The following is a 12,785-nucleotide window of genomic DNA, read 5'->3' as shown; positions in this document are numbered from 1 at the left end:
ATAGAGTGAGTATTTGTCAGATGAAGGGGCGTGGGATGAAGAGGAGGGAAAGGAGGGAGGAGAGAAGGTGTACATGGGTGCAGAGCTGCCATATTGCGACTAAACATGTCGGAGTCTTAGTGGGATAGATGGGTAAATGATGACAGATGTAACTCACAGTCTCACACAGAGCTCCGCCTCTGCACATGGCTGGCCCATGATGCACTGCACTTCTTCATAAGTCTTTCCCGTCAGAGGGACTCCATTCCACTCCAACACCTGCATTCCTGTGGTGTGATAAAGGCAAGCAGGCGGAGTCAGAGACAAAAGGGTGCTATCAATTCCCACACAAGATGTTATAGCCTGTCGGCAAATGCACTGCACCCCCACTCCGTATATGAAACATGATTCAGTGTGGGTAGTGCAGCCTACATGCTCACACAGCAGAAATAATGCTTTTATTTGTAGTATACCCAGTGGAAAAGTTTAATAATTTCATTTTCAATTTGTGTTTTTGTGTTGACTTTGACATTGCATCACTATAGCATTACACACACACAGCACAGCGAGAGGAAACTGAAGTTTTGCACACAATCTCATTTGTTTAAACTCAAGAGAATGGCATGTCAGATGCAAGAGCAGTGGGAAGTCAGTGCACAGCAAACTCAAACTTCCAACTCAATGCCAGAGCTGCAGAAGGCCTCACTTACACAACTGAAATCTGGTCCTCAGATTAGACTTCTGCTTACGAGGCAACTGACCAGCTGCTGTGACAATAAAGACTTGAATTAATATTCCCATATCCTTCTGCATGAGCCAGTGCTCATTTCGATTATTCCCTCTGCTCCCTCTATATATAATCCACCGTATCCTCCCCCACCTTATTTCTCTTTGCACCTGAAGGCATGTTGCGCTGCCATTCTCTTTCAGTGGAACACAAACATCACATTTGCATAGTTACAATTCAGCATATGCTACAAAGTAAACATTGCCATTCTGACCACTATTCCTATTTCGTTATTACAACAAATAATGCCATAAAAATGGGAGCCCAGTCTAACCTTTTCAATCTCATTATTTCCAAAGCAAAACAATGAATGAAAGCATTAGACCAAGCAGAAATACACTAGCTGATCCGTCCTTCACCCTCTCTCTTGTGTAATAGCAAAGTCGTGGCAGTCCCCATGGTAGAGCTCTCTTCAAAAGGAGAAACTAGAACCAATTTTGTCCTAAAATATCTTCAAACGTCAGAAATGACCATTAATATCCAGGCTCCTCTCTGTCCAAACAATAAACATTAAGATCAACCATTTGAAAAATCCTAATGACTTAATGTACAAATTGAGTAGGGATTTCGGAAGGTTCATAAAGCTAATTATTGTGTGTGTGTGTGTGTGTGTGTGTGTGTGTGTGTGTGTGTGTGTGTTTGTGTATGCCTGGGTGTCTATAATGATGCTAAATATAGCCTAATGACTAACACAGCCCAGTGCTGTGGAGGGTGAGTTGACAGGCTCTTTCTGTGTTTGGATGTGATGTGTCGGGGAATGAGACATGACAGACCACAACACAGAAGGCTACAGCAGTGTCTCACATCTCCATCTGGAATTCACTGATTCAGGCAGGGATTTTTTTTTTTGGCTGAGGGCTTATAGACTGCCCTAAAAATAATAACACTTGGAAGATTTGCATTTACACTGTATCTCTCGGGCCCCAGAAATGATGTTTTTTTTTTTACCATGTATAAAGTCAAATGAATGCACAGGAAATACCTTAATTTCAGCAGCACATCTTCTCTTGTGGGATGGAAATATGTATATGAGTTTTTCTTACTATTCAAAACTTAACAAAACTTACTGCCACCTCCTTACTCAATCTCCTCTTACCTTCTACAACTTTTCCTGTTTGCTCTGCCACACCACCAGGGATAACCTTGGCAATGTATGCTCCAATCTCTCCTCGGCTCCCCGGAATCTCCTTCCCACCTACCACGCGGATCCCTAGTCCGTTACCTGAGGGAAAAATAAACATGCAAATTCTAGTGAGCAAAGAGAGATAGAAAATGATTGTATGCACAATGCTTTGTTCTGTGTTCGCCTTGTACCTGACACACTGGTATCCTTGGGGTCTCTCTTAAGCTTGATGCGAGTGTGAGGGAAAGCATAAGGGACCAGTTTCATCTGAAAGTAATTTTTGAGAAATTACAGCATGAAAAATAGGCCTCCTCGCAGAAAACATGCCAGGTTTACAGACTGAAATTTAACCAAGGAAACAGCACAATGTGAAGCTGAATGTTGGACCTCACCTGTCTCCTGTCTGACATGCTTCCGCTCTGCGGATGCCCTTCTCTTGGCTTATCAAACCAATCTGTGTCCTCTCTCCTCAGGTGGTAGGCTAGGCAGGGAGAGATATTGGTCAACAGCCATGTACACACAAACACAAACCCACTGTATCCCCAATAGCTCTAAAAAATATCTGCTATAAACATGGTTACGACTACTTTGGGCTACTATCAAGCTTTGGAAACAGTTTCTAGCCTGCATCACAAAGTTTGAAACACATCCATCCCCATTTGTACAAATGCAGGAAGATCTCTGATCTGTCCTGACCGGATAGGTGAAAGCAAAGAAGTATAAACTCTGGTCCATCCTATCCATGCCAACTGTGAGTTCAGATGATTACTGCAAGCACTGAATGAAGGATGAATACATTTCAAGAGCATTATACATTTTGCATGCATTTGATACCATGCAGTGCTCCCCGTCTCAGTGTGAGGGCACATTCTTGTCCACATTTTCATAGCTGCTGTATATGAAACATTGTTGTTGAAAGAAGCCCTTGGAAATGATGTATTGTATTTAATAATTTCAGACAAAACACTGTGGATTGGAGTTGTCCCATTGTGTGTTTTAATTCTAATAATAATAATGATAATAACATATCTTGTTTATAGAAATTATCTCAAGAGCATTGTTGTTTGCATGAAGGGGGAGAAGTATCTACGCAGTCTGTGAGTCACAACCTCCAGCTGTAGCTTATATATAGGATCAATAACCATATACCTGTGAAGTGGTACTGTACAATGCTAATGTATGTATGATGTATTTTAAATTCTGTGTGCTGTGAAACCAGCCAGAGATCATCACACAGGCATGATATGTAACATCTGAAAGACTTCAGATGCCTCATGTTACATTTAGCATCATTACTGCAGAGCTCACAATTCATCTAAAGCCATGGTAACGAGACAGATTGGTGGAGAAAGTTCTACATAAGAAATGTGAGTCATCATTTTGGTGCTCGATGCTATACATTGTCACTAAGGATAGAATGTGCACACATCTGCCAAATGTCTCTTTGTATTATCAGTGATCTAATTCCACCAAGGAGATGCACCAATAATGATGAAGAGTATGGCCTGATGACTGTATTTGCTGAAGGTAAATGTTGCCTGTTAGCTAAATCTCTTGGATTAGACAGCACTAATCAGTTCTTATCGCTACAGGAGTTTTCTGATCTACAATGAGAACACAGCGGCAACATCGACCTTCAGAATTCTATAAAGCGACTGGATAAAATGCACTGCCATAGCAATTCGGATTTTGTTGGCAACACTTATGCATGATCACACAATATACACGTGATTTTATTTGCAGAAGTGCATGAACATGAATACTGGAAATGGGTCTGATATGCTTACGGAAGCACCGTGATGTTCAATCATTCCAGAATGATGTATAGCTTAAGTTACTTTGGGTAAAACATTATCTAGTGCCATTACGATGGGGTTCATTGCAGAATGGATCTGACATGTCAGCTACTACAGATCTGCTACATGACATGTATTGTATACTACTGAGATGTGGGTCATTCCAGAATGAGTCTGGTATGTTTGCAAAATCAACCAGAGAAGTGGATCATTCAGAACCATGATGTGCGGCATGGACGCAAACAGTCTCTATGTATCTACATGGAATTGTGATGCTGTCTCACCTTCTATATTCCAGTTTGGGCCTCCAGCTGGGGTACAAAGTTATATGTTTTTTTCAGAAATGCGTCCAACACATGTTCAGTAATCTTAACAAACTACAGGAACTGTGCTAACACTACTTAGATTTGTATTGTGGGTATACTTCAGCACATGAAATCAGTAGTCAATGTAAGATGCATGCTTGAAATTAGCCTGGCAAAGAGTTTACAAATTTAAGCAGTAGCATTAAGGAAAACATAAAATACATTTTAGGGAAAAAGTCATCTATCAATGAATGTAAGATTGAGCTATAGCAGTACCAGGAAAGTAAGGGTTTTTAACTAATACTGTAAGATACTCTACCGTGTCTGATACTTTCATGAAAGATTCTGGCATCATCTCTGTTCAGAGCCAGCATGGACTCACTTAGTGCTGTAATCAAGGCAGATGGACACTCTTATGTGGGGTCAGGACAAATATCACCTTCTTATCAAGAATTTAATCATACAGACTCTTTGCAAATGGTCCAGAAACAAAGCTAACGTTGCTAAACATATTTATTACTCATAATCTCATAATCAATATGGACATTAAACCCTCTTAACCTTAACTCTAATCAGGCAAGTGTTTTTAAAAGTCATTGGCCTTTTTTTTGCAATGTCTAATTATACTTGTATCTAATAAATGCATAACATACTGTGTCTAATTAAATCTTAAAAATAACTACATATCATACAGGATGATATGTTGACATCTACAGAAGTTGATTGTACCTAACCTAATGGAACACTACCAATCCCACACTTAGGAAAATGGAGATAGCACATGTCAATATTTTGCTGTCAATAGGGGACATGGACATCTCACATTGCAATGAGACATCCACAGCAACAACCGACAAGCAGAAAACATTCACTTTATTAAAATGGAAATGGAAAACATATATTATTGCACAACATGCAAGGATGCAAAATCAGATACAGATAGAAAATTAAAGACATAGAAACACAGACGTACAGTTACATACAAGAAAAATGAGACAGAATACTATTGTGCTTAATGTATTATGTTTTTAACAATACACATAACTGCATGGTAGTCCTTGAGAGAAAGTCATTGCATCGCAGTATAGGTTTACGAGTACAAAAACTCGGATTACTCTTGGTAACTACACAAAGTGAATGCCTCGACTGCACCTGCAGAACACTTGAGTGCATCTAGACACCGTGATTCATCAGTATTCCTTCAACCTCACTGCTGCTAGTTGTTTTCCAAAATAGCAGAAAGGGTGTCTAAGAAAAGTAAATATACTTTTTTTCTGAGGCGATGACCTACTTTTCACAAAGACACTATTTTGCTCTGCAGATTGGTGGGGGAGGGCTGGGAAAAAGACAGAGAGAATCCCTAGGCACTCCTTGTCATACCTTCATGTGAAAGTCCTCTACAACAGGTTTCTGCAGCTTCCAGGTGGTCTGAACAGCATTTCAAACACTCTAAATGCCATTCAGCGAACATTTTTTAACACACCGATCAGGCAAAACATTAAAACACTTGCAGGTGAAGTGAATAACATTGATCACCTCATTAAAATGCAGTGTTCTGATGGGAAACTATTGGTCCCGTTAAGTAAAAGGGACAAGGGAATTTGGAGGTCAGGTCAATGCCTTGAGCTCTTTGTCGTGTTCCTTGGGCCAGTCCTGAACAGTGTTGTGACATGGTGCTTTGTCCTGCTGGGGAGGGGGGCACTGCTATCAGGGTGTGCTGGTGCCATAAGAGAGGTTGCTTGGTTTGTAATTGTGTCTGGTTAGAGCATGTTAAGTGGCATCCACATGCTAGGACCAAAAGTTTCCCAGCAGAACATGGCATTGTAACCGGATGATCAAGGTTATTCATTTCATCTGTCACTGGTTTTAATGTTTTGGCTGATCGATGTCTATATAGATATAAATATAGACATAGGTCATGTATAAGTTAGCATTATTAACATTTATGAGGCACTTTACACATGAGAAAATGATGATTACATTGTTCTATTTAAACATACTTTTTGTTGTTTAAAAAGGACTTGCACATTACACATTTTAGAACTTTTTCATAACACAAAGCTTACTACTACTACTACAATTGTTTCGTGGTACCTCACTTTTAAAGATTAAAAAAATACTCTGTCCCTATCAGTACATTTCTGAACAGCCACTCATGTCTGCCATTATGTGTCACACCCTCTCTTTACATAAGTATTTATGCAGGAATGAATTCTCAGTAGCTGCATTATATCCACCATGCATTCACTGAATGTGCCCCAAGCAGATACCTAGTTAGGGTGACTGTAAAATATGTCATGCTTGGTATAACAATAACAAAGTTTGGGCTTTCACTAAGAATAAGGATAAGGCAGCCGTAATGTGGACAACATGTATGAATAACTTCAAGCCTTTTGTGCAGTTGCGTTACCACTGAGTTTTAGGAGTAAGGATGATCATTAAACTGTGAAGAAGTAAAGCTGTTGAAAAATAAAAAGCCAAAGCATGCTAATGAAATCACAGAACAAACATGGATAAAACTGATTAGTGACATACATAAACTCATGCCAAGAGTGTTATGTATCGGTGAGTGAGATAATAAAAAGAAAGGAAACAGCATGCAAACATCTATTGTGACATTTACCGTGACAGAGGAAAATATAGTAACAAACAAACAACACTAATTATCTGGAGCACTGATGATTGAGAAAGAACCAGTTAATGCACAAACTCAGTAAGACCACTCAGCATTAGCATGCATGACAAGCAAGTCCACACAGTCGAGTTGCTGCAACAGTCTCAGGCTCCATTTACCTTCGCTGTCAGACATGGCGCCTTGCAAATCATCCATGATGAATGCGATGTCTCGATCATAGCCTCGTGTACGAGATTCCTCCCTCATGTGTTGCTGTACCTCTGGCAGGGAATGACTGGAACCAAATTGGTCCCTGGAGTCAGCAGAGATGGGAGGGAGAGGTCCAGCTGAGGCTCTAGCCATACCCATAGGCTGCCCCACTGGGCTTAGAGGGCTCTCTTCCTCTGAGTTCTGAGCCACAATGGGGATACGGCCCCTACTTTGGCTGATAGGTAGACTGGTGGGCTTTGCTCTTGCCACCCCAGGAGCAAATGCTGCATCAAGGACTTCTCCCTCTGTTTTAAGTCTGAGTGAGGAGCTGGATAGGTCCCTTTTGATAGATAGATCCAAACCATAGACAGATGAGGGACGGGAGGAGGGGCGTGATGAGGGGCGGGAACGGGTGCCACTTGGGTAGGTGCCATCATCGTGGGCAGTGGCCCTGATAGTAGATCCAAGTCCGAGGGACTGCCCAATATTTAGAGAACCAGCTAAGTTGGCCCCCAAGGAGGAGCCTAAATATTTTTGCTGCTCAGACAAGTTCTTTCTTAGTCCAAATGTAATCTCATCCTGAAGCAACCTAGCTGTAGCAGCCAGATTGGTCACAGAGGAGGCCCCAGATCCCATGTAGCTGCCAAAGTCAGGCTCCAAGTCCCTACTCTCCTGAATTGGGGAAAATTTCGTGATGGCCTTAGGGTCTATTAGGGCCTTTTTGTTCTTCATCTGTTTCTGGTAAAGCACAGCTGCTGGGAGTTGCTTTGCAGCCTGTTTTTCAAGGGTGAGCCTGCCGATGCTATATTTCTCTCCTTTAGGGAAGTGGCGAAAACTACCATCACTGGGGAGATACTGGGGCAGGCCCAAGCCTGTTAAATGTTCTAGTCCCTCAGTTCCTCGCCTGAACTCCTGCTTGATCTGCTGCTTCAGTAGCTTCAGCTCATAAGGCTCCTCCATGGTGTCATCTTCTCCTTTACCATAACCCTGAAGTCGAGATGAGCCTAAAAATTCTGCCACCTAAAAGGAGAAAACAATATGCCACACATGAGGTGTTTTCTCAGCAGCACTGTGAATAAGACTTGCACACGAACAAATGCATTTTATGTGTGTTACATATACCTCAAAAATAATTGATCAATGACATAAGTAGAGAAGTGGCCAGACTGAAACATTGTGGATACTGTCTAGTCCATTGTGACTACTGATCTAGTCAATCTCCCCTAAATGTGTGTCCCCATTGACATATACAAGGTGTGCAAAGGTTGAACCTTCAGGAACAGACAGATACTTTTCACACACATTGACATATGTTTGGCCAAGACACTGCAGTATCAGCCCAACAGCTAAAGCCTTGTTTTGCTGACATGTGTTTTGCTGCATCTTGAACAACGGCAGCCAACAAGGGCAAACGTGCTGCAACGGTCCAAAACAAATCCATTAGGAGAAACATACTGCAGCTTCAGAAACGATGCCAATTCTAAAACATATACAAAAATCCACAACAGATACAACAATGGAAACTTGCTGCAAAAAGCAGCTGCAGAAAGCCAAAGCAGATATATTAACAGCAAATACTCTGCAAATGCAGGAATGATGCGATGGTGCCAAAAATACACACACCAGGGAAAAAACTGCATATTAAGTCAACACAATTGAGGCATTCAAGGCCTCTAGGTGGAGCACCAAATGAACAAGAGAATACGTACCATTTTATGTCCCCTCTTAACTCCACTTTTCTTTTCACTTCATAAACAAACAGTCTCTCCCCTGGTCTCCCTTTCTCTTTTGGGTCAAAACTCAAGCTGTTCCATTTAGCGCTCCCCCTAGAGGCCTGAAGAACTTCCATTGTGTTGACTGGACATGAAACATTTTTTTTTATTGCACTTGTTTCCCGGAGGTTGTGTCTTTTTGACTTTGCATCATATTTGTATTTGCTGTTAATACAATAGATTGTTTTCTGCAGCACCTTTTCTTAATTTGCAGCAAATTCCTGTTGTTGTATTTGTTTTGGATTATCATATATGTTTTTGACTTGGCATAATTTCTGAAGCTGCAGCAAGTTTCTCCTAAAAGAAATGTTTTGGGCCGTTGTAGCATTTTTGCCCTTTTCAGCCATCATATTAAACAGGCTATAAAAATTGCATGATAGGAATAAAAGAAAGATATTGCAATACTGTCAAATTTCAAAAGTATGTTTATCCAGAGACGGATTGGTAAAACTGCACCCTAAAAAGCAAATTAAAAATATAGCTATGTACATGAAGAGATGAAAAAGGTGAAAATGAGGATAATAAAAGACTATGTATTTACCTCTGCTGTTCGCCTGACTTCTGCTGCCCTGAGGAGTCTGTCTGCCTTGGACAACTCCTTATCTGGCATGTTGAATCCAGAGCCCAAGCCGGTGTTGCTCAGCCCTGTTGAGGCCTTGGTGAGCTCTCCTATGTCCTCTATCAGCACATAGTTCCTGGCATTGTGGTGGTCAATATCGGCATAGAAGGAATCAGCAGAAATGCTAGACATGGGACTAGAGGCCATGCTCCTTTCCTCCAGCCCTAGCCTCAAGTCGAGGCTGCCATACTTGCCTCCCAGGTGAGCAACCCCATAACCACTTTCTGTGGAGGTTGGCACAATGAGCAAAGGCTGGTTGCGTATCACTTCATAGTTGGTGTTGATCTTAGGCTCTAAATCAGACAGGGTGGTTTGTCGCTGCTTTCCCTGCTGCAGGAGCAGAGCATGTTGGTAGTTGCTAGACTGTGCCTGGGCATGGGAGAGGGATAAGGTTGGGTAAGGAGACACCTGTTGGTGGTAGAGGGACTGCTGTTGATATAGGTTCTGTTGGGTGTAGTGGCTGGTGGTTTGGGTCTGGGGAACATACTGGGCATAGTGAGAGTAGGGACTAGTTAGTGTGTTGTACTGGGAATCAGCTTCCGTCTGTGGGGGGATGAATTGGTCAAACTCTGACTGGGGTGCTGTCCGTGGTCTCTCCAGGCCGTCACCCCTGGCCTCTCTGATGTTGCTAACTTCACTGTCAGACATGTAGTCTCTTTCCTCTGCCACCCCCTGGAGATAGGCCCTCTCTCTCTTCTCTCTCTCCTTCAGCAAGGCCTCCTTCCGCCGGTTGATACCCATCTCCAGGTACCTACAGTAATGGGCACATACTGTTTTACAATTTGAGCACAAAAAATTCTATTATCATTACAACCAAAGAGCCAAATATTGTTCTGGGTTCTCACACAGTAGTACCTTTCGTACGAGTGTGACATGTGTGAGTGTGGAGAGGTCTCACTGAGTGGTGTCAAGGCAGCCTTTTAGCCCATAAGCTATCAAGGTAAGAGGGGAATCATGCAGATGAATTAGGAATAATGATTGGATGAGAGGGACACACGCAGTGATATTAGTTTACAATCAACACAACTTACTCACTGGTTAGTAACATTATTTGTTAATGATGTAATGTTACAGGGTCTGACAATAAGTGCAAACCCATATCCTAAATTGTGTTGATGTTACATCTGTGGTATCTCACCGTAGCTTGGCGTCAATCTCCTTTTCCTCTTCGTCTAGCTCAGCTTGTTTCTTGCGAAGTTTAGAAGATTCTCTCTCCACAAGATCAAGCTCCTTGTCAATGTCCTGAAGGATCTTTGCCCGGGCCATTGTTGTACTGCGGGCAAGACGGCGACGAGCAGAGTTGGTGCTGTAGCCTGTCCGTCCTGTCAGAGTGTCATCCTCAGGAGGAGGGTCTGGTAGCGTCCGCTTCACCTTCTTACCTGTACCAGAGGGAGAGCTTCGGCTCTAGAACACAAAAACAAATGATACATCACACAGTTGTAATTCACTTCATGCTTCACTAAAATGTCATCATTCTGACACAATCATGAGTGTGGTATTTATCTTTATCAACAATAATACAACAAGTCTTATTGTTGCCATTTATATTCTGCTTTGACTTACATTATAGCTGTCTGCATAGTATCCACCCATTCTGTCTTCTGCGGCAGGACTAAGGGATTTCGGATCAGACAGAGACTTCTGACCAGCCTTCAATATTCGAGGACCAGAGGAAAATCTGGTTGGGTCAGCAGTCAGCATTCTCTGCCCTCCAAGTGACTTTTCCGGGGACAGCGGGGAGACTGAGGTGTAGAAGACTTTAGACTTAGAGGGGACATCTGCTGTTAAGTGTGTGCTGTAACCAACCTCAATGGGTGTGTGTCTTCTGTCTGAGTCTGTCTGACAGCTCAGACTGCCACCTCTCTGAGAGTTCTCTGGAGCTGAGATATGCTTGATGATTTCCACCTTCGTGTCCATCTGGACATTGGGACGTTTGATAGTTCCAGAGTGGTCAGTCTGGACAGATATCTCAGCCACTGTCTGGATAGCGATGCTAGAGACCTTGGAGCCATGTTTCCCCTCACTGCTATGTTTTCGAGACCGTCGCCGAGCTTTTGTAGGAGCATCCCATTCGTCTTGGTCCTCATCATCAGTCTGAGCTGAGCTATCAATATTTCTCTTATTCTTCTTTCTCCTTCCTACATGCTGCTTCTCTGCTGAATCTTCATCATCTGTCTGCACTCCACTATCAATTATTTTTTTCCCTGTGTCCTGATCAGCTTGAAGCTTCTTTACTAAATTAAGTTGATCCTGACTTTCCTCTAACTGTGTCCCAATAGATGGAGTTGTAGACTCATCTTTGACAGGCCAGTACTGGCCACTGTCCCCTACCCCTGCATATTTAGCATCTAGGAGGTTTCCTGTGGTGCCAGTGCTACCATAGTGCTCATCAAGCTGGCGCTGGAGTTGCAATTGCAGTTGTTGAATTTGTTGCAACTGCTCTTTTTGCTGGGCATATGTCTCCTGCTGGGCCACCATGTGGGCATGGTGCTCTTCCTCTTGCTGCAAGAGAAGCTGCTGTTTCAGTGCCTGAAGCTCCTCAAGCTCCCTTTGGACCATAAGCTGCTCCTGTTCACGGTAACGCTGGATCTCCTGCCTCTCCCACTCCAGCTCCTCTGCAAGGCATAGCTGCTTAAGCTTCTCTAGCTCTAGAAACTCCCTCTCCATCTGATATTGGGCCATCTTGGTGTTGTCTAAGCCAGGGAATATTGGGGAAGAGGCTAAGGCATCCAGAGATGCAGCAATTGCTTCCAGGGTGGTGTCTGAGTACATGTCTGGATAGCCTGTTATGATGTCAGCCAAAGCTGTGGGTAGAAGCTCCTTAGGTAGCCCTGTGTCATAAGGAATTATCTGTCCTGGGTCTGTACTGGGAATGAAGCCATACGGATGCGGCAATGACTGGTTCTGGACTGCTGATGTAGGCGTTAAGGTAGTGCTAAAGACGGAGCCTGGTTGTGTTGTAATTGCATATGTGGACGGAACTGGGACAGCAACAGAAGAGTAAACTATTCCATCTGAAGTTCTTAGAACACCGGTTACACCAAACCCAGCTGCAGGAACCTGGGAGTATGGAGCAGTAGTCATCCCAGGGTAGACTCCAGTTTTGCTAGTGTAGTCTAGAGCTTTACCTGCCATAATAAGCCCAAAGATGTAGGTTTTACTTCATCAAATATATTATTATTTCAGAAACAAACACATTGTTCTCTACACTAAATGAAGGTCATGCAATTTGTATTTAAAAGGATTTTCATTTCACATGCATATCTGCAGTCATTTTGGCTAGCAAGATGCAAAACCAAAATATTGAGGGAGCACACGCAGGCAAACACATGCATCTGTATGAAGACAAAAGAAAACAAAAACAAGCAGGTGTTAATATTTAATGAAAGCATGCATATAAAACCAAAGCAAATTGAAGGATAATCAAAAGCAGGAGTTACCAAACTTAAAGGGGACACAACCACAAATGCCTCGCGTAAGCAAAGTATTGAACTGTACAATCCACATTAAAGAGCAAAGGGGCTTTGTAAATAAAAGTTTCAAGTTTATTAAAGCAATCAAATGCAAGCCCATAAAGCAA

The 12,785-nt window shown here is 42.5% G+C and overlaps 1 protein-coding gene across 8 annotated transcripts in view; it reads right to left on the bottom strand.

Annotated features, from left to right (window-relative positions):
- pclob (piccolo presynaptic cytomatrix protein b) overlaps positions 1-12,785 on the bottom strand; it is a 65,133-nt gene that overhangs the window by 14,152 nt on the left and 38,196 nt on the right. For 4 of the 8 annotated variants that reach the window (XM_078167940.1, XM_078167941.1, XM_033635556.2 and 1 more), the window contains exons 14-23: positions 10,769-12,333; positions 10,344-10,609; positions 9,128-9,956; positions 6,784-7,834; positions 4,310-4,378; positions 3,970-3,996; positions 2,282-2,370; positions 2,081-2,156; positions 1,863-1,988; positions 158-266 (exon numbers count right to left, since the gene is read on the bottom strand). In XM_078167940.1, coding sequence (XP_078024066.1) covers positions 158-266; positions 1,863-1,988; positions 2,081-2,156; positions 2,282-2,370; positions 3,970-3,996; positions 4,310-4,378; positions 6,784-7,834; positions 9,128-9,956; positions 10,344-10,609; positions 10,769-12,333 — 4,207 coding nt within the window. The remainder of the gene's footprint in view (positions 1-157; positions 267-1,862; positions 1,989-2,080; positions 2,157-2,281; positions 2,371-3,969; positions 3,997-4,309; positions 4,379-6,783; positions 7,835-9,127; positions 9,957-10,343; positions 10,610-10,768; positions 12,334-12,785) is intronic. The other 4 variants (XM_078167944.1, XM_078167946.1, XM_078167945.1 and 1 more) reach the window with 2 other exon arrangements.

The sequence above is a fragment of the Epinephelus lanceolatus genome, chromosome 5 (assembly GCF_041903045.1).
Source record: "Epinephelus lanceolatus isolate andai-2023 chromosome 5, ASM4190304v1, whole genome shotgun sequence".
Lineage (NCBI taxonomy): Eukaryota > Metazoa > Chordata > Actinopteri > Perciformes > Serranidae > Epinephelus > Epinephelus lanceolatus.
The sequence above is the reverse complement of the archived record's forward strand: the minus strand, read 5'-3'. Positions and strand labels throughout refer to the sequence as shown.